This window comes from Kogia breviceps, chromosome X (genome assembly GCF_026419965.1).
Source record: "Kogia breviceps isolate mKogBre1 chromosome X, mKogBre1 haplotype 1, whole genome shotgun sequence".
Lineage (NCBI taxonomy): Eukaryota > Metazoa > Chordata > Mammalia > Artiodactyla > Physeteridae > Kogia > Kogia breviceps.
Window position 1 is genome coordinate 121336165 of NC_081330.1, and position 25712 is coordinate 121361876.

The 25712-nt window shown below is 42.3% G+C and overlaps 1 protein-coding gene and 1 pseudogene across 5 annotated transcripts in view; one reads left to right on the forward strand and one right to left on the reverse strand.

The window, feature by feature from the left end:
- Positions 1-25070, reverse strand: part of TXLNG (taxilin gamma) — a 68764-nt gene extending 43694 nt beyond the window's left edge. For 4 of the 5 annotated variants that reach the window (XR_010838697.1, XR_010838696.1, XM_067023740.1 and 1 more), the window contains exon 1: positions 24896-25070. Coding sequence is in view for 3 of the 5 variants with exons in the window: in XM_067023740.1 (XP_066879841.1) it covers positions 24896-24997 (102 nt within the window). In the remaining 2 variants the exon portion in view is untranslated. The remainder of the gene's footprint in view (positions 1-24895) is intronic. The other variant, XM_067023741.1, reaches the window with a different exon arrangement.
- Positions 251-709, forward strand: LOC131748675 (cytochrome b-c1 complex subunit 7 pseudogene; annotated as a pseudogene).
- Positions 25071-25712: the final 642 nt, after the last annotated feature.

The following is a 25712-nucleotide window of genomic DNA, read 5'->3' on the forward strand; positions in this document are numbered from 1 at the left end:
CCCCCCCCCAAAATCATGATGAATCACGATTTCAAATATTCAAGCCTTTAGCAAATAAAATCTAACTTTATACCGGTCATCAGGAATTAATGTAAAAATATTCCAGTTGCTAGGATTACTGAATTGCTCCATTAGCAAGATAAAGCAGTTGAGTCAGTAATAATTGGGATGCCACGTTCCTCAGAACAAGTCTTAGGAAAAGGCCCATGAAAAATAAGCCTAGGACCTCTAGGACTCACCCAGCAGGCAACGCTTCTGTCTCGGGTTAAAATGGCGAGTAGGCCTGCCGTTGCAGCATCAAGCAAATGGCTGGAGGGTATTCGAAAATGGTATTACAGTGCTGCCAGGTTCAATAACTGGGCTTAATACGAGATGATACAATACATGAGAAAGACGATGTAAAAGAAGCCGTAAGAAGGCTTCCTGAGAACCTTTATAACGACAGGGTGTTTCACATTAAGAGAGCACTGGACCTGACCATGAGGCAGCAGATCTTGCCTAAAGAGCAATGGACAAAATATGAGGAGGATAAATTCTACCTTGAACCATGTCTGAAAGAGGTTATTCAGGAAAGAAAAGAGAGAGAAGAATGGGCAAAGAAATAATCATGTAGTCTAAATCTGGATGCAGCTATCCTAAAGTATTTGTATGAAGTTGGTTAAATCTGAAATGTACAATGTAGAACTATCTGGGCTGTAAATGTATTACTTTAAATAAATCTCTATTACAACTGTTGGGGAAAAAAAAGCATATTCACTTCTGACAGAATACAGAATAATCTTGGGAAAGATGAAACAAGAAAGAGCAGTCCCCGCTTCTAATAAAACCAGAGATCAGGGCTTCCCTGGTGGCACAGTGGTTAAGAATCCGCCTGCCAATGCAGGGGACATGGGTTTGAGCCCTGGTCCGGGAAGATCCCACAGGCCCCGGAGCAACTAAGCCCATGCGCCACAACTACTGAGCCTGCACTCCAGAGTCCGCAAGCCACAACTCGAGACTGCGTGCCACACTACTAAGCCCGCATGCCACAAATACTGAAGTCCACATGCCTAGAGCCTGTGCTCTGCATGCAACAAGAGAAGCCACTGCAATGAGAAGCCCGCGTGCCGCAACCAAGAGTAGCCCCTGCTCACCGCAACGAGAGAAAGCCCATACACAGCAACGAAGACCCAATGCAGCCAAAAATAAATAAATAGATAGATAAATAAACAAAATTTATTACAAAAAAAAAAAAACAAACCAAAAAACAGGAGAGCAGCTAACAGCAGCCAGGTGGTGACCAGGACATTTTAGTGCTTCAGAACCCTGGAAAGGCTCAGGAATTCTGAGCTACCTCTGAAGGCTGAGGAAAAAATTGGTATCAGGTGGGCAACTAGCAGTGTCTGCCACAGTTTAAAACAAAATGAAGAAAGAGCAGAAGTGTATTCTGAGATATAGAAGCAAACAGGTGCAACTGCTAAGGATGTAAAATGGTGGTTTCTGGGAAGTGGGAAGGAATTGGGATGGGGAAAAGCAGCTCGGGGTTTTGCTCTTCTGAAAGCCTTGTCATTTGACCTTTCAAATTAGGTATATACATCACTTAGATTTTTTTTTTAAGCTGCTTTTGAAACGGGTATGGGGGAAAAGGCATGCAAGCACTGTGGATGGGAATATAAAGTTGTACAAGCTTTCCGAATGGCAGCTGGGTAGTATGGATCAAACATTTTAAGGAGTGGAACATTCAGTCCAGCATTTCCACTCCTGGAATTTATTCTAAGGAAGTAATTGGACAACCACTGCTTTGATTATAAAATAGAAAAATTGGAGACTATCTACATGCCCTGCACCAGAGTCTTGATTTGAACAAGTGATGGCTCATCCACACAGTGCAATTCCAGGCCAATGCTTTAAACGATGGATTTCATACCTACCAGATGGTCAAAACTTGTAAAAGCCTGATGGACTTCCCTGGGGGCGCAGTGCTTAAGAATGCACCTGCCAGTGCAAGGGACACAGGTTTGTGCCCTGGTCTGGGAAGATGCCACATGCCCCAGAGCAACTAAGCCTGTGTGCCACAACTACTGAGCCCACGCTCTAGAGCCCGTGAGCCACAACTACTGAAGCCCGCACGCCTAGAGCCCGAGCTCTGCAACAAGAGAAGCCACCACAATGAGAATCCTGCGTGCTACAACAAAGAGTAGCCCCTGCTCCCCACAACTAGAGAAAGCCTGTGCAAAGCAACGAAGACCCAACGCAGCCAAAAATAAATAAATTAATTAATTTTTAAAAATTAAAAATACTGGTATGGCGTTTGTCTTTTTTGGTGTTGACATCTGCACTGATAGTACAAAAGCAATAACGAGTAACACTGCTGGTTCCTTAGAATAAATCAAGGCAGTGGCACCAAACTATACTAGAAGTCATGGATTTTGTCACTACATCATGTACTCGAGGCAGTAGGGGGGCTCTTTTACTTAACAATGCCCTTGAAAAAGCAATTAAAAATTATTAATTTTTATTAAATCTCAGACCTTGAATACATTATCTTTTTTTATTCTGTGTGAAGATACAGAAAGTACACAGAAAGCACTTCGGCTACACAACAAAGTGTGGTAGAGATCCTGAGGAAAAGCACTAATGCAGCTGCTGGAATCATAAGCCCAACCATCGACTTTTCCATGGATCACCTTGTTCTTGTTCTTGTTGTTTCTTTTAAAGACAATCCATGGCTGTTTACTCAGATTTGGGTATTTGGCAGACATTTTCTCCAATATATATGAATTGAGCCTGTCACTTCAAGGCAAACAACTGACAGTATTTGTTGCCAAAGATAAAATGTGAGTTTTCAAGCAAAATTTAGAATTTTTGAAAACTATCTGCCACCATGAGCTTCCCAATACTTAAAGACTTTTCTGATAAGATCAGTGGTGATATTAACTACTGTGGTTTTGATATTGTAAAAAAAAATGTGGTAACGTTTGTAATATCAACACAATTCTGTAAACCGATGTTTTCCAAATGACGAATGGATGACGTTACAAAATGATGCATGAGCAAAAACATCTATTCAAAGTGAAAAACAGACCCATAGTTTTAAAACAGTACAAAAAGTTACATAGAGTTTCAGATCCCACGCTAGCAACTTACCTTCAAGAACTACTACTTGCTGAGTTTTGGTGTAGTATCAAAGAATTTCCACAATTATCTAAAAAGGCTATTAAAATACTCCTCCCTGTTCCAATTACATATGTGTGTGAGGCTAGATTGTCTTCACATACTTCAACTAAAATGGCATATTACCACAGATGGAATGCAGAAGCAGTTAGGAAAATTCAGCTATCTTCTACTAAGCCAATCATTAAAGAAATCTGCAAAAACGTAAAACAATGCCACTCTTCTCAACTTTTATTATGGAAAATCAGCTATTTTTAATTTTAAAAACAACATTATTTACATTAACGTGTAGTACGCAGCTCTGACATGGCCCCCAATGATCCTCCTAGTATTCACGACCTTGTATAATCTTCTCCCCTTGAGTGTGAGCTGGACCTAGTACCTGGCTTCTAATGAAGAGAGAATTTGGCAAAAGTGAGAGGACGTCACTTCTTTATGTGACAAAGACTGCAGCCTCCTTCTCTCTTGTGCTGGCACTCTCTCTTGCTCGTTCTGATAAAGCCAGCAGCCATGTTGTGAGCTGCCTATGGAAAGGCCCCAGTGGCAAGGAACCAACGAAGGACTCCAGCCAACAGCTCATAAGAAACTGAGGCCCCAATACAACAACCTGCAAGGCACTGGATCCTGCCAACAACCACACGAGCGTGAGCTTGGAAGTGCATCCTTCCCAGGCAAGCCTTCGGATGACTGCAGCCCATGAGACCCTGAAGCAGAGGACCAGCTAAGCCATGCCCAGACTCCTGAGATCATAAATGCTGTTTCAAGTGCTAAGTTTTGGAACAAAATGTTATACAGCAATAGGTAACTACACAATGCCAGTTGATTTTTAAAATGAATAACTTTAAACTGTTTTAATTTCTAAAATATGGGAAACATTATTAGATATAACCCACATTAACAAAAGCTCCTTGGGGTAATCAATAATTTTTAGGTATGCAAAAAGACCCTGAAACCAAAAAGTTTGAGAACTGCTGCCTAGCTGCAGTAGAGGAGGAACAGAGAAAGACAAGAGGCCAGCTCAGTGAAAGCATGGTCTGAGAGGGCTCCCGAAACAAGCAGATCCATCTCTAGGGAACACACCCTGGGACCGGGTTGGAGCACAGAGAAGAGTGTCCTTTCCTTCCTATTCAACCACACCTAACAAATCAGACTCTTTCCCTTTTGGTTAAGTCACTACAGTACCAATCACTATAATCCATATGGGTGGTGAGGGAGAATTGGTATAAGCCATTTTCCCTTGGCCTTTCTTTGTTGCTCTGGTTCATTCAAAAGCCTCTCCAACAATACTTGATATACTTCCTCACTGAACCCTCAGAATTGTCTTAAAGGCAGGTATGATGAACAACAGCCTCAGTAATCAGGAAATCTTAAGTAATGTGTCCAGTCATGGACCTAGGACTTCAAAAGCAGAGACTGAATTCTCTTCCTTCTCTATAATATTCCAAAGAGTACATTCTTCCAAAGTATGTTAAAAATAAACAAGTGTGGTGATGGCCACACTGAATATACTAAACACCATCGAATTCTACACTTTAAGTGGGTGAATTCTATGGCATATGAATTATACCTCAATAAAACTGTTACACAAAAAATGAATGAACATGAGCAATGATGGAGTTCTGCGGAGGGACACAAATTGGAGGCAAGGTAAGTTTAGGAGTCATCCCAACTTTTTGTTTTGTTTTTCGCTGCGCAGCTTGTGGGATCTTACTTCCCCAACCAGGGATTGAACACAGGGCCCTGGCAGCAAGAGTGCCGAGTCCTAACCACTGGACCACCAGGGAAGTTCCAAGGAGTTGTCCCAGCTTCTAACTTTAGGCAGAGAAAGGCTCCAGAGTGATGTGTCACAGCATGTAGAGGACAAGGGAGCACACAGAGGCATTAATTAGGTAAGTGAGAAGAAAAGAGGTGCAAACCAGTGCTGAAATTAGGGCGAAGGCAACTGATTTCTCCCACTAGTGAAGAAAAGAGAAGGAGCCAACAGAAGCAAGAAGAACTACAATCCTGCAGCCTGTGGAACAAAAACCACATTCACAGAAAGACACACAAGATGAAAAGGCAGAGGGCTATGTACCAGATGAAGGAACAACATAAAACCCCAGAAAAACAACTAAATGAAGTGGAGATAGGCAACCTCCCAGACAAAGAATTCAGAATAATGATAGTGAAGATGATCCAGAACCTCGGAAAAAGCATGGAGGCAAAGATCAAGAAGATGCAAGAAATGTTTAACAAAGACCTAGAAAAATTACAGAAAATTACAGAACAAACAAACAGAGATGAACAATACAATAACTGAAATGAAAACTACACTAGAAGGAATCAATAGCAGAATAACCGAGGCAGAAGAATGGATAAGTGACCTGGAAGACAGAATGGTGGAATTCACTGCTGCGAAACACAACAAAGAAAAAAGAATGAAAAGAGATGAAGACAGCCTAAGAGACATCTGGGACAACATTAAATGCAACAATATTCGCATAATAGGGGTCCCAGAAGGAGAACAGAGAGAGAAATAACCTGAGAAAATATCTGAAGACATTATAGGCAAAAACTTCTGTAACATGGGAAAGGAATTAGCCACCCAAGTCCAGGAACCGCAGCAAGCCCCATACAGGATAAACCCAAGGAGAAACACGTCGAGACACATAGTAATCAAACTGGCAAAAATTAAAGACAAAAATTACTGAAAGCAGCAAGGGAAAAATGACAAATAACATACAAGGGAACTCTCATAAAGTTAACAGCTGATTTCTCAGCAGAAACTCTACAAGCCAGAAGGGAGGGGCATGATATAGTTAAGTGATGAAAAGGAAGAACCTACAACCCAGATTACTGTACCCGGCAAGGATCTCATTCAGATTTGATGGAGAAATCAAAAGCTTTAAATACAAGCAAAACCTAAGAGAATTCAGCACCACCAAACCAGCCTTACAACAAATGCTAAAGGAACTTCTCTAAGTGGGAAACACAAGAGAAGAAAAGGACCAACAAAAACAAACCCAAGACAATTAACAAAATGGTCATAGGAACATACATATCGATAATTACCTTAAACGTGAATGGATTAAATGCTCCAACCAAAAGGCTCAGGCTTGCTGAATGGATACAAAAACATGACCCTATATATGCAGTCTACAAGAGACCCACTTCAGACCTAGGGACACATACAGACTAAAAGTGAGGGGATGGAAAAAGATATTACACACAAATGGAAATCAAAAGAAAGGTGGAGTAGCAATACTCATATCAGATAAAATAGACTTTAAAATAAAGAATGTTACAAGAGACAAGAAAGGACACTACATAATGATCAAGGGATCAACCCAAGAAAAAGATATAACAATTATAAATATATATGCACCCAACAAAGGGGCACCTCAATACATAAGGCAACTGCTAACAGCTATAAGAGAGAAAATCAACAGTAACACAATAGTGGGAGACTTTAACACCCCACTTACACCAATGGAAAGATCATCCAGATAGAAAATTAATAAGTAACCAGACGCTTTAAAAGACACATTACACCAGATAGACTGAATTGATATTTATAGAACATTACATCCAAGAACAGCAGATTGCACTTTCTTCTCAAGTGTGCACAGAACATTCTCCAGTATAGATCACACCTTGGGTCACAAATCAAGCCTCAGTAAATTTAAGAAAATTGAAATCATATCAAGCATCTGCTCTGATCACAACACTGTGAGAATAGACATGAATTACAGGGAAAAAAACATAAAAAACACAAACACATGGAGGCTAAACAATACATTACTAATTAACCAAGAGCTCACTGAAGAAATCAAACAGGAAATCAAAAAATACCTAGAGACAAATGACAATGAAAACACGACGATCCAAAACCTATCGGATGCAGCAAAAGCAGTTCTAAGAGGGAAGTTTATAGCTACACAAGCCTACCTCAAGAAACAAGAAAAACCTCAAATAAAAAATCTAACCTTACACTTAAAGGAACTAGAGAAAGAAGAACAAACAAAACCCAAAGTTAGCAGAAGGAAAGAAATCATAAAGATCAGATCAGAAATAAATGAAATTGAAACAAAGAAAACAATAGCAAAGACCAATAAAACTAAAAGCTGGTTCTTTGAGAAGATAAACAAAATTGATAAACCATTAGCCAGATGCATCAAGAAAAAGAGGGAGAGGACTCAAATCAATAAAATTAGAAATGCAAAAGGAGAAGTTACAACAGACACCAAAGAAATACAAAGCATCCTAAGAAAGTACTACGAGCAACTCTATGCCAATAAAATGGACAACCTGGAAGAAATGGACACATTCTTAGAAAGGTATAACTTTGCAAGACTGAACCAGGAAGAAATAGAAAATATGAACAAACCAATCACAAGTAATGAAATTGAAACTGTGATTAAAAATCTTCCAACAAACAAAAGTCCAGGACCAGATGGCTTCACAGGTGAATTCTATCAAACATTTAGAAAAGAGCTAACACCCATCCTTCTCAAACTCTTCCAAAAAATTACCGAGGAAGGAACACTCCCAAACTCATTCTATAAGGCCACTATCACCCTGATACCAAAACCAGACAAACATACTACAAAAAAAGAAAAATACAGACCAATATCACTGATGAATATAGATGCAAAAATCCTCAACAAAACACTAGCAAACAGAACTCAACAACACATTAAAAGGATCATACACCATGATCAAGTGGGATTTACTCCAGGGATGCAAGGATTCTTCAATAGGAGGTTCTAGAGAAGATGGCCGAAGAGTAAGATGCGGAGATCACCTTCCTCTCCACATAGACATCAGAAATACATCTACACGTGGAACTGCTCTTAGAGAACACCCACTGATTGCTGGCAGAAGACCTCAGACCTCCCAAAAGGCCACATACCTGGGTAGAGCAAAAGAAAAAAGAAAAAAAAGAGAGACAAAAGAATAGGGATGGGACCTGCACCAGTGGGAGGGAGCTGTGAAGGAGGAAAGGTTACCACACACTAGAAGCCCCTTCATGGGCGGAGACTGCGGGTGGCAGAGGGGGAAGCTTCAGAGCCACAGAGAAGAGCGCAGCCACAGGGGTGCGGAGGGCAAAGCGGATAGATTCCTGCAGAGGATCAGTGCCGACCAGCACTCACCAGCCCGAGAGGCTTGTCTGCTCCCACGCCAGGATGGGCGTGAGCTGGGAGCTGAGGCTCGGGCTTCGCAGGCAGAGGACTGGCATCATGAACACAGCCTGAAGGGGTTAGGGAGGGAGTCCAGGAGAAGTCTGGACTTGCCAAAGAGGCAAGAGACTTTTCCTTCCCTCTTTGCTTCCTGGTGCGCATGAGGAGAGGGGATTAAGCACACTGCTTAAAGGAGCTCCAGAGATGGACGTGAGCCGTGGCTATCAGAGCAGACTCCAGAGACGGGCATGACATGCTAAGGCTGCTGCTGCAGCACCAAGAAGCCTGTGTGCAAGCACAGGTCACTATCAACACCGACCCTCCCAGGAGCCTTTGCAGCCCACCACTGCCAGGATCCTGTGACCCAGGGACAACTTCCCCGGAGAACACACAGCACGCCTCAGGCTGGCGCAACGTCATGGAGGCCTCTGCCGCCGCAGGCTTGCCCCACACTCCATGCCTCTCCCTCCCTCCAGCCTGAGTGAGCCAGAGCCCCTGAATCACCTGCTCCTTTAACCCCATCCTGTCTGGGCTGGGAACAGACACCTCAGGGGACCTACACGCAGAGGCGGGGCCAAATCCAAAGCTGAACCCCAGGAGCTATGCCAACAAAGACAGGAAAGGGAAATTTCTCCCAGCAGCCTCAGAAGCAGCAGATTAAAACTCCACAATCAACTTCACATAGCCTGCATCTGTGGAATACCTGAGTAGACAACGAATCATCCCAAACTGAGGAGGTGGACTTTGGGAGCAACATATATTATTTTTTCCCCTTTTCCTCTTTCTGTCAGTGTGTATGTGTATGCTTCTCTGTGAGATTTTGTCTGTATAGCTTTGCTTTCACCATTTGTCCTAGGGTTCTGACCGTCCAGCTTTTTATTCCTTTTTTTTCTTAATAATTATTTTCTATTTTAATAACCTTGTTTTATCCTACTTTATTTTTCCTCCCTCCCTTTTTTCCCTATCTATCTATCTATCTATCTATCTATCTATCTATCTATCTATCTATCTTTTCTCCCTTTTATTCTGAGCCGTGTGGATTAAAGGCTCTTGGTGCTCCAGCCAGGAGTCAGTTCTGTGCCTCTGAGACGGGAGAGCCAACTTCAGGACACTGGTCCACAAGAGACCTCCCAGATCCACATAATATCAAATGGCGAAAATCTCCGAGACATCTCCATCTCAGCGCCAAGACCCAGCTACAATCAACGACCAACAAGGTACAGTGCTGGACACCCTATGCCAAACAACTAGCAAGACAGGAACAAAGGCCCATTTATTAGCAGAGAGGCTGCCTAAAATCATAATAAGGCTACAGACACCCCAAAACACACCACCAGAAAGACAAAATCCAGCCTCATTCACCAGAACATAGGCACTACTCCCCTCAACCAGGAAACCTACTCAACCCACTGAACCAACCTTAGCCACTGGGACAGACACCAAAAACAACGGGATCTACGAACCTGCAACCTGTGAAAAGGAAACCCCAAACAAAGTAAGTGAAGCAAAATGAGAAGACAGAAAAACACACAGCAGATGAAGGAGCAAGGTAAAAACCCACCAGACCTAACAAATGAAGAGGAAATAGGCAGTCTACCTGAAAAAGAATTCAGAATAATGATAGTAAAGATGATCCAAAATCTTGGAAATAGAAGAGAGAAAATGCAAGAAACATTTAACAAGGACCTAGAAGAACTAAAGAGGAAACAAGCAATGATGAACAACACAATAAATGAAATTTAAAATACTCTAGAAGAGACCAATAGCAGAATAACTGAGGCAGAAGAACGGATAAGTGACCTGGAAGAAAAAATAATGGAAATAACTACTGCAGAGCAGAATAAAGAAAAAACAATGAAAAGAACTAAGAACAGTCTCAGGAACCTCGGGACAACATTAAATGCAACAACATTCGAATTATAGGGGTCCCAGAAGAAGAAGAGAAAAAGAAAGGGACTAAGAAAATATTTAAAGAGATTATAGTTGAAACTTTCCCTAATATGGGAAAGGAAATAGTTAATCAAGTCCAGGAAGCACAGAGAGCCCCATACGGGATAAATCCAAGGAGAAACACGCCAAGACACGTATTAAACAAACTATCAAAAATTAAATACAAAGAAAACATACTAAAAGCAGCAAGGGAAAAACAACAAATAACACACAAGGGAATCCCCATAAGGTTAACAGCTTATCTTTCAGCAGAAACTCTGCAAGCCAGAAAGGAGTGGCAGGACATATTTAAAGTGATGAAGGAGAAAAACCTACAACCAAGATAAAACCTTTACAGACAAGCAAAAGCAGAGAGTTCGGCACCACCAAATCAGCTTTACAACAAATGTTAAAGGAACTTCTCTAGGCAGGAAACACAAGAGAAGGAAAAGACCTACCATAACATACCCAAAACAATTAAGAAACTGGGAATAGGAACATACATATTGATAATTACCTTAAATGTAAATGGTTTAAATGCTCCCACCAAAAGACACAGACTGGCTGAATGGATACAAAAACAAGACCCGTATATATGCTGCCTACAAGAGACCCACTTCAGACCTAAGGACACATACAGACTGAAAGTGAGGGGATGGAAAAAGATATTCCATGCAAATAGAAATCAAAAGAAAACTGGAGTAGCAATACTCGTAGCAGACAAAACAGACTTTAAAATAAAGACTATTACAAGAGACAAAGAAGGACACTACATAATGACAAAAGGATCAATCCAAGAAGAAGATATAACAATTGAAAATATTTATGCACCCAACATAGGAGCAGCTCAATATATAAGGAAAATGCTAACAGTCAAAAAAGGGGAAAGCAACAGTAACACAATCACAGTAGGGGACTTTAACACCTCACTTTCACCAATGACAGATCATCCACAACGAAAAAAAACACAGCAACACAAGCTATAAATGATACAGCAAACAAGATGGACTTAATTGATATTTATAGGACATTCCATCCAAAAACAACAGAATACACTTTCTTCTCAACTGCTCATGGAACATTCTCCAGGAAAGATCATATCTTGGGTCACAAATCAAACCCTGGTAAATTTAAGAAAATTGAAATCATATCAAGTATCTTTTCAGACCACAACACTATGAGACTAGATATCAATTACAGGAAAAGATCTGTAAAAAATACAAAAACACATGGAGTCTAAACAATACACTACTTAATAACGAAGTGATTACTGAAGAAATCAAAAAATACCTAGAAACAAATGACAATGGAGACATGACGACCCAAAACCTATGGGATGCAGCGAAAGCAGTTCTAAGAGGGAAGTTGATAGCAATACAATCCTACCTTAAGAAACAGGAAACATTTCAAAGAAACAACCTAACCTTGCACCTAAAGCAATTAGAGAAAGAAGAACAAAAAAACCCCAAATTTAGCAGAAGGAAAGAAATCATAAAGATCAGATCAGAAATAAATGAAAAAGAAATGAAGGAAACGATAGCAAACAACAATAAAACTAAAAGCTGGTTCTTTGAGAACATAAACAAAATTGATAAACCATTAGCCAGACTCATCAAGAAAAAAAGGGAGAAGACTCAAATCAATAGATTTATTTATTTATTTATCTGTTTGTTTGTGGTACGTGGGTCTCTCACTGTAGTGGCCTCCCCCGCTGCGGAGCACAGGCTCTGGACGCACAGGCTCCGTGGCCATGGCTCATGGGCCCAGCCGCTCCGTGGCATGTGGGATCTTCCCGGACCAGGGCACGAACCCGTGTCCCCTGCATCGGCAGGAAGACTCTCAACCACTGTGCCACCAGGGAAGCCCTCAAATCAATAGAATTAGAAATGAAAAAGGAGAAGTAACAAATGACACTGTAGAAATACAAAAGATCATGAGAGATTACTACAAGCAACTCTATGCCAATAACGTGGACAACCTGGAGGAAAAGGACAAATTCTTAGAAATGCACAACCTGCCAAAACCGAACCAGGAAGAAATAGAAAATAGGAACAGACCAATCACAAGCACTGAAATTGAAACTGTGATTAAAAATCTTCCAACAACCAAAAGCCCAGGACCAGATGGTTTCACAAGTGAATTCTATCAAACATTTAGAGAAGAGCTAACACCTATCCTTCTCAAACTCTTCCAAAAGATAGCAGAGGGAGGAACACTCCCAAACTCATTCTATGAGGCCACCAACACCCTGATACCAAAACCAGACAAAAATGTCACAAGGAAATAAACTACAGGCCAGTATCACTGATGAACATAGATGCAAAAATCCTCAACAAGATACTAGGAAACAGAATCCAACAGCACATTAAAAGGATCATACACATGATCAAGTGGGATTTATCCCAGGGATGCAAGGATTCTTCAATATACGCAAATCAAGAAACGTGATACACCATGATAACAAACTGAAGGAGAAAAACCATATGATCACCTCAATAGATGCAGAGAAAGCTTTCGACAACATTCAACACCCATTTATGATAAAAACCCTGCAGAAAGTAGGCATAGAGGGAACTTTCCTCAACATAGTAAAGGCCATATATGACAAACCCACAGCCAACATCATCCTGAATGGTGAAAAACTGAAACCATTTCCACTAAGATCAGGAACAAGACAAGGTTGCCCACTCTCACCACTCTTATTCAACATAGTTTTGGAAGTTCTAGCCACAGCAATCAGAGAAAAAAAAGAAATAAAAGGAATCCAATACAGAAAGGAAGAAGTAAAGCTGTCACTGTTTGCCGATGACATGATACTACACACAGAGAATCCTAAAGATGCTACCAGAAAACTACTAGAGCTAATCAATGAATTTGGTAAAGCAGCAGGATACAAAATTAATGCACAGAAATCTCTGGCATTCTTATACATGAATGATGAAAAATCTGAAAGTGAAATTAAGAAAACACTCCCATTTACCATTACAACAAAAAGAATAAAATATCTAGGAATAAAGCTACCTAAGGAGACAAAAGATCTGTATGCAGAAAATTATAAGACACTGATGAAAGAAATTAAAGATGATACAAACAGATGGAGAGTTATACCATGTTCTTGGACTGGAAGAATCAACATTGTGAAAATGACTCTACTACCCAAAGCAATCTATAGATTCAATGCAATCCCTATCAAACTACCACTGGCATTTTTCACAGAACTAGAACAAAAAATTTCACAATTTGTATGGAAACACAAAAGACCCCGAATAGCCAAAGCAATCTTGAGAACAAAAAATGGGGCTGGAGGAATCAGACTCCCTGACTTCAGACTATACTACAAAGCTACAGTAATCAGGACAGTATGGTACTGGCACAAAAACAGAAATATAGATCAATGTAACAGAACAGAAAGCCCAGAAATAAACGCATGCACATATGGTCACCTTATCTTTGATAAAGGAGGCAAGAATACATAGTGGAGAAAAGACAGCCTCTTCAATATGTAGTGCTGGGAAAACTGGACAGGTACACGTAAAAGTATGAAATTAGAACACTCCCTAACACCATTCACACAAATAAACTCAAAATGGATTAAAGACCTAAATGTAAGACCAGACACTATAAAACTCTTAGAGGAAAACATAGGCAGAACACTTTATGACAAAAATCACAGCAAGATCCTTTTGGATGCACCTCCTAAAGAAATGGAAATAAAAACAAAAATAAACAAATGGGACCTAATGAAACTTAAAAGCTTTTGCACAGCAAAGGATACCATAAACAAGACCAAAAGACAACCCTCAGAATGGGAGGAAATAGCTGCAAATGAAGCAACTGACAAAGGATTAATCTGCAAAATTTACAAGCAGCTCGTGCAGCTCAACAAAAAAACAAACAACCCAATCCAAAAATGGGCAGAATACCTAAATAGACATTTCTCCAAAGAATATATACAGATTGCCAACAAACACATGAAAGAATGCTCAACATCATTAATCATTAGAGAAATGCAAATCAAAACTACAATAAGGGGGCTTCCCTGGTGGCGCAATGGTGGACAGACCGGCTGCCGATGCAGGTAACACGGGTTTGTGCCCCGGTCCGGGAAGACCCACATGCTGTGCAGCAGCTAGGCCCGTGAGCCACGGCTGCTGCACGTCCGGAGCCTGTGCTCCGCAACAGGAGAGGCCACAAGAGGCCCGCATACCGCAAAAAAACCCAAACAACAACAAAAAAAACTACAATGAGATATCATCTCACACCAGTCAGAATGGCCATCATCAAAAAATCTAGAAACAATAAGTGCTGGAGAGAGGTTGTGGAGAAAAGGGAACACTCTTGAACTGTTGGTGGGAATGTAAATTGATACAGCTGCTATGGAGAACAGTATGGAGGTTTCTTTACAAACTACAAATAGAACTACCATATGACTCAGCAATCCCACTACTGGGCATATACCCTGAGAAGACCATAATTCAAAAAGAGTCATCTACCAAAATGTTCACTGCAGCTCTATTTACAATTGCCAGGACATGGAAGCAACCTAAGTGTCCATCAACAGATGAATGGATAAAGAAGATGTGGCACATATATACAATGAATGGAATATTACTCAGCCATAAAAAGAAAAGAAATTGAGTTACTTGTAGTGAGGTAGACGGACCTGGAGACTGTCATACAGAGTGTAGTAAGTCAGAAGGAGAAAAACAAATACCGTATGCTAACATATATATATGGAATCTTAGAAAAAAATATATCATGAGGAGCCTAGGGGTGGGATGGGAATAAAGACACAGACCTACCAGAGCATGGGCTTGAGGATACGGAGAGGGGGGAAGGGTAAGCTGTGACAAAGTGAGAGAGTGGCAGGGACATACATACACTATGAAACATAGGGTGGATAGCTAGCGGGAAGCAGCCGCATGGCACAGGGAGATCAACTAGGTGGTTTGTGACCAACTGGAGGGGTGGGATAGGGAGGGTGAGAGGGAGGGAGACACAAGAGGGAAGAGATATGGGAACATATGTATATGTATAACTGATTCACTTTGTTGTAAAGCAGAAACTAACGCATCATTGTAAAGCAATTATACTCCAATAAAGATGTTAAAAAAAAAGGATTCTTCAATATACGCAAATCAATGTGATACACCATGTTAACAAGTTGAAGAATAAAAACCATATGATAATCTCAATAAATGCAGAAAAAGCTTTTGAGAAAATTCAACACCCATTTATGGTTAAAAACTCTCCACAAAGTGGGCACAGAGGGAACCTACCTCAACATAATAAAGGCCATATATGACAAACCCACAGCAAACATCATTCTCAATGGTGAAAAACTGAAAGCATTTCCTCTAAGATCAGGAACAAGACAAGGATGTCCACTCTCACCACTATTATTCAACATAGTTTTGGAAGTCCTACCCCCGGTGATCAGAGAAGAAAAAGAAATAAAAGGAATACAAATTGGAAAAGAAGAAGTAAAACTGTCACTGTTTGCAGATGACATGATACTATACACAGCGAATCTTAAAGATGCCACCAGAAAACTACTAGAGCTAATCAATGAGTTTGGTAAAGTTGCAGGATACAAAATGAATGCACAGAAATCTCTTGCATTCTTATACAATAATGATGAAAAATCTGAAGGAGAAATTAAGGAAACATTCCCATTTACCACTGCAACACAAAGAATAAAATACCTAGGAATACACCCACCTAGGGAGACAAAAGATCTGTATGCAGAAAACTGTAACACACTGATGAAAGAAATTATAGATGATACCAACAGATGGAGAGAAATAGCATGTTCTTGGATTGGAAGAATCAATATTGTGAAAATGACCATACTACCCAAAGCAATCTACAGATTCAATGCAATCTCTATCAAATTACCAATGGCATTTTTTAACGGAACTAGAACAAAAACTCTTAAAATTTGTATGGAGACACACGAGACCCCGAATAGCCAAAGAAGTCTTGAGGGAAAAAACGGGAGCTGGAGGAATCAGACTCCCTGACTTCAGACTATACTACAAAGCCACAGTAATCAAGACAGTATGGTACTGGCACAAAAACAGAAACACAGATCGAAGGAACAAGATAGAAAGCCCAGAGGTAAACCCACGCACCTATGGTCAACTAATCTATGACAAAGCAGGCAAGGATATACAACGGAGAAAAGACAGTCTCTTCGATAAGTGGTGCTGGGAAAACTGGACAGCTACATGTAAAATAAACTCAAAATGGATTAGAGACCTAAATGTAAGAGAGGACACTATAAAACTCTTAAAGGAAAACATAAGAAGAACACTCTTTGACATAAATCACAGCAAGATCTTCTTTGATCCACCTCCTAGAGTAATGGAAATAAAAACAAAAATAAACAAATGGGACCTAATGAAACTTCAAAGCTTTTGCACAGCAAAGGAAACCATAAAGAAGACAAAAAGACGACCCTCAGAATGGGAGAAAATATTTCCAAATGAATCAACGGACAAAGGATTAATCTCCAAAATATATAAACAGTTCATGCAGCTCAATATTTAAAAAAAACCAACCCAATCCAAAAATGGGCAGAAGACCTAGACATTTCTCCAAAGAAGACATACAGATGGTCAAGAAGCACATGAAAAGCTGCTCAACATCACTAATCATAAGAGAAATGCAAATGAAACTACAATAAGGTATCACCTCACACCAGTTAGAATGGGCATCATCAGAAAATCTACAAACAACAAATGCTGGAGAGGGTGTGGAGAAAAGGGAACCCTCTTGCACTGTTGGTGGGAATGTAAATTGATACAGCCACTATGGAGAACAGTATGAAGCTTCCTTAAAAAACTAATAATAGAATTACCATATGATCCAGCAATCCCACTACTGGACCTATACCCAGAAAAAGCCATAATTCAAAAAGACACATGCACCCCAATGTTCACTGCAGCACTATTTACGATAGCCAGGTTTATGGAAGCAACCCAAATGTCCACTGACAGACAAATGGATAAAGAAGATGTGGTACATATATACAATGGAATATTAATCATAAAAAGGAACAAAATTGGGTCATTTGCTGAGACGTGGATGGATCTAGAGAGTGTCATACAGAGTGAAGTCAGTCAGAAAAAGAAAACAAATATCGTATATTAACACATATATGTGGAACCTAGAAAAATGGTACAGATGAACTGGTTTGCAGGGCAGAAACTGAGACAAAGATGTAGAGAACAAACGTATAGACACCAAGGGGGGAAAGCGGCAGGGTGGTGGTGGTGGTGGTGGTATGAATTGGGCCATTGGGACTGACATGTATACACTGATGTGTGTAAATTCGATGACTAATAAGAACCTGCTGTATAAAAAAATAAAATAAAATTCAAAAATAAAAAAAAAAAGGGCTTCCCTGGTGGCGCAGTGGTTGAGAGTTGGCCTGCCGATGCAGGGGACACGGGTTCGTGCCCCGGTCCGGGAAGATCCCACATGCCGCGGAGCGGCTGGGCCCATGGGCCGTGGTCGCTGGGCCTGCGCGTCCGGGGCCTCTGCTCCGCAACGGGAGAGGCCACAACAGTGAGAGGCCCGCGTACCACAAAAAAAATAAAATAAAATAAAATAAAATAAAAAATAAAAAATAAAAAATAAATAAAAAAATAAGAAGGAGCCAACAGGTCTGGAAAAGGCCCTGTCAGAATGCAGCTTCTCTGGGGGCACACTCTCTCCAGCAGGAGTCTGTGCTATCTCTAGCGGTCGGTGCTAACATCTTAGACTGCGCACACCGTTTGCCTTTTAATCCAAGGATGACGGCACTCGATTTCACATTTAACTTCTATGGCCATTTCTTTTACTAAAAGGAAGGGTGCTGGACTCCATAATTTGCAAAATCACTTCTTGCTCTAAAACTGTAGTTCAGTGATGAGAAGCAATCTGAGAGATACCTGTATCAGCCTAAACACCTATCTAGGTGGCAAAAGGATCAGAAAATAAGATGTTAATTCCCAAAGCTACTGAAATGTGCTTGGTCCTGATCTATTTTGCAGAAGGGCAGGGGCCGGGCCACACATTTAGCATCTTCAAGCCACAGATTCCTGAGATGTAAAATGGTCCTCTACTTTTACAGGTTATGTAAATGCAACACCCCTGTTCCAATTTTATGAAGTCATCCTTCGCCAGCCCCACATGGACCAATCATGAGGCACCTTTGAAACATCAGACCTTCTCTTTTTCTTGTCCTACTTAACCCAACCACTTCAGCTCTTTGTTAACACTGTGTTGTGTAGACTTTGAGATGTTAAAAAAAACAGTCTCTCTCTAAACCCTCTACCTTTTACTTCATCCAAACTATACTTGGAGGTGCCTTTGCAGGGAAAGCACACCTCCTAAATCAAATATCTTAAGGTCAACCTGGGGCCTAAGGCAATGAAACAAAAGCTATAAGGCTCAAAACTCCCTGGGTTCCTGGATTACAATAGCTTTCCTATACCCCCAATGACCTAACCCCACCCTTCGTAATTTGTTTTCATTTAGCAAAAACTATTACTCATTTTACCCATCACCAAGTTTTACTCACATTCAACGAAGAGCACATTTTTATTTACCATCCTCAAGAAATGTGTTTAGAGAGCACAAGACACATGGAATATGGCTAATGGCTTTGGAGCCCAGAGACCCCGGCCTTTGAATATACCACTTACTACCTCCTGTGTTGCCATAGGGAGGTCAACCTCTCAGTTTCCTGATCCGTAAACTAGAGATGCACAGTACCTACCTTCTAGAGTAGTAAGATTAGCTATAATGAATATATATTGCTACCATGCAGAACTGTTTATAATAATATCTGAATAAAGATGCATTTGCAAATTATGCAAAATGCCTCCATTCTCACTTTTAAATATGACCCACATGTCAATCTAAAACATCCTTGGGACTTCCCTGGTGGTCCAGTGGGTAAAAGACTCCGCACTCCCAATGCTGGGGGCCCGGGTCCGATCCCTGGTTGGGGAACTAGATCCCGCATGCATGCCGCAATTTAGAGTCCACATGCCACAACTAAGACCTAGTGCAACATAAATAAATAAATAAGATTAAAAAATGAAACATCCTTAACAAAACGTGCTTCTAAGCTACTGGCACATCTTCCTCAACAAACCATTCTACTTTGACCTGAGGAGGGAAATAAGAAAAATGAACAAGTGGTAGTTTAGCAATATTACTCGTGGCAGACTACAGAGTAGGAAGTGGGGGTAATGGGGGTCATCCTGGGGACATTTTGGAAATGTAACACAGAATGCAAATCAGCACCCTGAGCAATAAATGTTAATAAAATTATCTTGCCAGCACAACAGGACAACAATGGTCATTTTATATATCTTTTCCTTCAAGTAATAAAATTTAAGTAGTTATAAGTCCCAAGAGAATTTCAACTAGGAAATAAATTGAATCATAAAAACATACTCAAGGTTCAAACCCTTAAAGGGTCACCTGACCTATTTTATCCTCTTCTAGAAATGCCCCACTTGGGAAAATTTTTAACACAGCTAATTCTCAATGTTGATGAATACTATATTAAACTTGTATACCATTTTACACACTTTAAATACTGTCACATCCATTACATTAACTAAAAGTTACTGATAATCGTGTTAGAACCAAACAAAAAGTAATTGGGATGGGGGGGAGGCAAAGGGATTTCTTTGGGATATTAGGTTAAAAAAGCGGAAACTGTCCCTGCAGTAGGGTACATCAGTTGCGTTATCAATTACACAATTATATACCAGCTCTAGGCCAACTTCACCAACTCTGAGCTGTGTTACTTAATTTGAGCAAGGCTTGCTGTTGTTGTTTTGACTGAGCTTCAGATGCCTTATCTACATACCTAGGGATACCACCTATTCTGCAGAGGTAAGGAAGATATCAGAATGCAAGCACATTTTAAGTGCCTACCACAACGCAGGAAACAGTGAGAACTCGAATTCCTTTCCTTTGAAACACAACTCTCTGCAAAGTGTAAAACCTGAACAGCGTATCTATTGAAAGGAAAACTATTATAGTGACTCCTTCTGTGAAGAATCCCACACAAAGGGAAATCACATGTGCCCTGTTTTATGGAATCTGGATTTGGCATATTCACTCCTAAATAAAACTTCTCTAGTCAAGACCAATATAAATGACACAAAATAACATATACAACACCTTCCAGTAATGTAATAAATCACTGTGGCATATTATGATCTATGAACGTGGTATTGCTAGAGGGATGTGCTGTATCTGGTCTGCTCTCATTACTGCTTTGCCCGTTTGGTTCTCCATGAAAATAAAATTTACCGAAGTTTGCTGATAGAATTAGATGACAAAGTCATAAAGAGAAGGTCACTTCGATTCTTCTTACTTAATCTCTGTGCTAGAAGAGTGGAAATTCATCATCAAGTCCGCAAATGGGGAGAAAAACAAGATAACGAAATGGTTTCTTCCTACCCCATACTCTCGCCCCACCCTGACCTGATTTCTCCTCATTAAGTCTATCACAGAGAGATTCTGGGAAGAGTGAAGGACACAAAGGTTGGAAGACAGATTTACAGAATAACACCCTAAAAGCAAGAGAAACGGATCTTTCATATATGCTCCCCTCCCCACCAAGTAAAATTCTACATGCCTGGCACTGTGCTGAACGTGTCACATCAACTTCTTTTTTAAAAAAATTTTATTTTTATTTATGTATTTTCGGCTGTGTTGGGTCTTCGTTGCGGTGCACAGGCTTCTCATTGCGGTAGCTTCTCTTGTTGCGGAGCAGGGGCTCTAGGCACACGGGCTCAGTAGTTGTGGCGCACAGGCTTAGGTGCTCCGGGGCATGTGGGATCTTCCCGGACCAGGGCTCGAACCCGCGTCCCCTACACTGGCAGACGGATTCTTTTTTTTTGCGGTACGCTGGCCTCTCACTGTTGTGTGGCTCACGGGCCCAGCCACTCCAGAGCATGTGGGATCTTCCCGGACAGGGGCACGAACCCGCGTCCCCTGCATCGGCAGGCGGACTCTCAACCACTGCGCCACCAGGGAAGCCCGCAGACGGATTCTTAACCACTGTGCCACCAGGGAAGCCCTCAACTCTCATACTGCACAACAGTCCTATGCGGTATCATCGCCACTTTACAGATGATGCAATTGAGGCTTAGAAAGATTGCAAAACCTACCCAAAGCCGCACAGCTAATAGGTGGCAAGAGCCACGAGTCTTGACTCCAAATCCACACTATTTGCCCACTACCACCCTACTTATTACTGTAGTGAAGATGAAAGGGTACTTTACACACTCGGCTTCACCTCTTGGGCAAATCACTTGACCTTGCTGAGCAATTTGTCATCTATAAATGAGGACAATGACAGTTGCCCAGCCTTCTCCACAGCACCTGAGTGATGCTGAAAGACTTAATATATGTGCAAAAATAGGCTATAAAATCTATAGGGCAACATGTAAATGTAATATTTCATTAATTTGAGGATAGATTCCATATATCTTTATCCTTTCTATTCGACCTAAAAGTAAGTTTTTAAGAGTAGTTAAATAATTTTTAACACTCCCAAGCAAAAATCTAGGGGGGAAAAAAATCAACGTTAGACACTCTGGAAAAGGCAAAACTATAGAGACAGTAAAAAGATCAGTGGTGGTCAGTGGTTTGGGGGAAGAGAGGAAGGGATGGAGGTTTTTAGGGCAGTGAAACTGTTCTGTATGATATAGTAATGGTGGACACATGTCATACATTTGTTAAAACTCATAGAATATACAGCACCAAGAATGAACCCTAATGTAAACTATGGACTTTAGTTAATAAGAATGTATCAATATTGGCTCACCAATTGTAACAAATGTACCACAATACTGCAAGATATAAATAATAGGGGAAAGGGGTGTGCTGTGAGGGGATAAATGGGATGTCTGCAATTTATGTTCAATTTTTTGGTAAACCTAAAACTGCTCAAAAAATAGTCTATTAATTTTTTGAAAACTCAACCTTATAAAACAAATTCTAGTAAAAATACAAACAAAAAACCCCCACAAATTCTACACAAGGATTTAGGAAGTACTATGAATGAGCCTGGTGTTCTAAACAATGCCTGGAACACTTGACAAAGTAATATCCCATCTTTTTAGACCAGTGTTGTCCAATAAAACTTTACGCAATGTGCAATGATGGAAATATTCTAGATCTGCTCTAACACAGTAGCCGCTAGTCACATTGGCTGTTGAACACTTGCAATGTGGCTAGTATACTGAGAAAGGGAATTTTTAATTTTACTTAATTTTAATTAACACTTAAATAGCCACAGGCGCCTAGTGGCTATCACTTCAGACAGCAGTTTTAGACAAATCAAGAGACTCTTAGAAATGTACTGTAATGTTAAAAGAAAAAAGTCACCTTAAGAGACCATCCAAATGGCAGTAGTTAAGAAACAATGCCACAACTACCCGAGTTCAAGAGTGACTAGATGGTTAAGACAAACAGGAAGCAACAAAGCCCATCTCCAATTGTTTCTCACTTTTAAGTCTCATAATGTAACCCAGAAGTGACAAAACGGTCACTGTTCCTTTAATTCCTTCAATATTTTCAAAACAACCCAATTAGTTAAACACCATTTCTGCTTCCTGAAAAATAGGGCAGAGGTCAAGTTAGAATTACGAATATATTTTCAAGCTAGTGGCCCAGAGGAAATAAAAAACGAGAGGTCCGAAGGAAATAACTTAAAAAGTGACTTCTGCAAACACAAGATATTCACCCAATTTTTTAAAACGAAAATTCAGAAACTAATATTTAACCATGTATTTCAATTCCATGTCAGTCAATTGTAAATCAAAAGGAAAAAAGATGCCCAGAAAAGTCTGAGCAAAGAAGATGCCTGAGTAAGTAAACAAGACTGAGACAGTACAGACACACCTGACTATTCTTACCCAGCTGTTAACCAAAGAACTGCGTCAAAGGGTCATTACCTCTTCATCGTTTAAAATGCTAGTTGATTACACGTCAGTTCCTACTTCAGACTTTTTATCCTTATGCTAGGGGCATAAAAAGGAACTCAGGTCCTCAACTGCAGTGGCTTTTTTTCGGAGTCCTCCCCTGGGGGGCCTATGAAATCAAACCCTGAGATTGGCTCCCCACCCTCAGGGAATAAGTGAGGTGTCCAAAGTGACAGTGTTGAATCCCTAGAGTTCCGTTCGGTCCACAGCTTCTTTTTCAGTCCTTCAGGTACTGGATCTTTCTTTTAGAGTACAAAGAGAGGGAGAGAAAGACAGGTAACTGAGAAGCAGTAACACCCTCATGAAGACAGACGTGAAAACACCTGACCTTAGAAACAGGCCCCCAAAAGCTAATTCTTGACACTCTGCACAGAGATAAAGCGAACCTTTGTTCTTTTTTTTCAAGTTCACGAGTCGCATTAGAAAAATATTATTCCATAATTTCCAACAGGAGTGATCTTTAAGAGTATTCAAACGCATAATTAAGTGACATTAAACAGCCCCGAGCGATCAAGCACGACGATCAACAACTTGAATGTCTCAATCTGTTCAACCGCAAGGAACGAGACGGGTTTCCAACTTTCCAGTCCTTTTCCCCGCACTTCTCTCTTCCTGGGCCCTGAAAGCCCTGTATCCCGTTTGTTGTGCAATCTTTCTCGAACTCTACCCACTGACTCCAGAACAAGTGGAATTCTCCCATTCTGAAGATCGGGATTTTCCTCCAGAAAGGGAGACACTGAAAACTCCTTGACGTGAGTCAAATAAGGCAAGGGGAACAGTCCAGCCCGACTCCCAGATTAAGAGAGACCAAAGGCCAAGCTGGGGGAGGCGCTCAAATTTCCGCTCACCAAGGTTGCGGGGGGGAGAAAAGGGGCAGAAATAAAGAGCGAGGAGAAGAACGGAGGGCTGGATTGGGAAGACCGGTTATCCGCGATGTTGCTCCCGACTCTGCGGGACCCAGGTCCTCCAGCATCTTCTCCCCACGTGCAGCCAAGCCCGTGGCGCCCAGACAGCAGCCCCAGGGCCTGGGTCCCGAGGGCCGAGAGGCCCGGCTCGCCAGCCCGCGCAGTGGCGGGGAGCGCAGGGGGGCGGGGGAAGGGGGGCGGGGGAAGGGGGGCGCAGTGCAGCCCCGGCTCCCGCGCGGTTATCTTACTGCGCAACAACCTCGCCCGCGCCGCCCGGGAGCACCCAGCAGCGCGCCCCGCGCACCTGCCCGGCGCGAGGAGGGCGAGCCCGCGACCCCTGGCAGCCCCCAGACGGCGGCGCCCAGCGCTAGGAGCACGGGAAGCACGCGGAGGGCGGGGGCTGGGAGAGGGAACACCTGGCGCCCGGGGCCCCGCGGCGCCGGCCGCACGTGGCTGTCACACCTGGCGCGCCCCCGCCAAGCACCCCTTCCCCCTCCCACCAGGTTGCGCCCTCTGCCCTCCCTCCCGCCCCCGCCTCAATCCCCAACCATCGCCCCCTCCCACCCCATCCACACCGGTTCCACTCCCCTCACCTGCTCCCACTGTCGTCACCCAGGGAGCGAAGAGGGCCGGATGCTCGTCCCGTGGCTAAAGGTAACCCGGGAGAGTGAAGAGGTGCACCCCGAAACAGCTAGCCCCAGCATTCCCCGGGCCCAGCAACAACGCAGGCACCCCCCAGACTGACCTTCTGCCGCGGGCTGCGTCGCCGTCCGCCCCGTCCGGCCTCAACTGCCTCCTCGGCGCCGCCGCCTCTTCCCCGCGAAGCCTCCTCAACCCGCGTCGCCATGAGGTGACGGCAGCAGCCAAACAAGCAGCCCGACAAGGGGCACGGAACCTCGCAGGGCCTCGCGCCCCACCCCTGAATCCCCCATCCAATTGCCGCATGCAAGGCTCCCCACGTGACCGGAGGAGGTTGGCCCCCGAAGGGACGGAGCGGGATGGGGGTGGGGAGCATTGAAGCCGGGGCTGGGCTACTGCAGGGCCGAAGGGCGAACAGAGGCCGCGCGAGTCTGCGCGAACGAGGAAAGGGACTCTGGAGTCGACTACAAGTCCCAGCAGGCTGCGCGGCCACGGCTTGCAGACCCGGATCAGGACTGGCGCATAATGCGGCGTTCTGAAATGGGGGAAGAGTATCCGCTGTGGTGCGCGTGCAGCCTCCTGGGATTTGTAGTTTTCTAGGGGCGATGTACCGGTACCGGAAGGTACTCTTTATCATCCTGCGGGAAAAGTTCAGAAATAGTTCAGTGTCTGGGAGGGAGCTGGGTCGGGGACACATTGTTCTGCTTTTGTTTTGGTTGCTCTTCTTCGGAACTGAGCCCGAATGATTGGGGGATGAGGAGAAATACTTCGTGACTTTCAAGGCGGGAGAGTTATAATGGCTTTCAGAATTTGAGGTTTCTGGCTCGACACCTATCCCGAGTCCTGCCCCTCCACCAGAACTCTCAGCACCGTTTAGCGGTCCCGAGCTCCTGCGGGGTGGGGGCTGCGTCATATTCACCTTG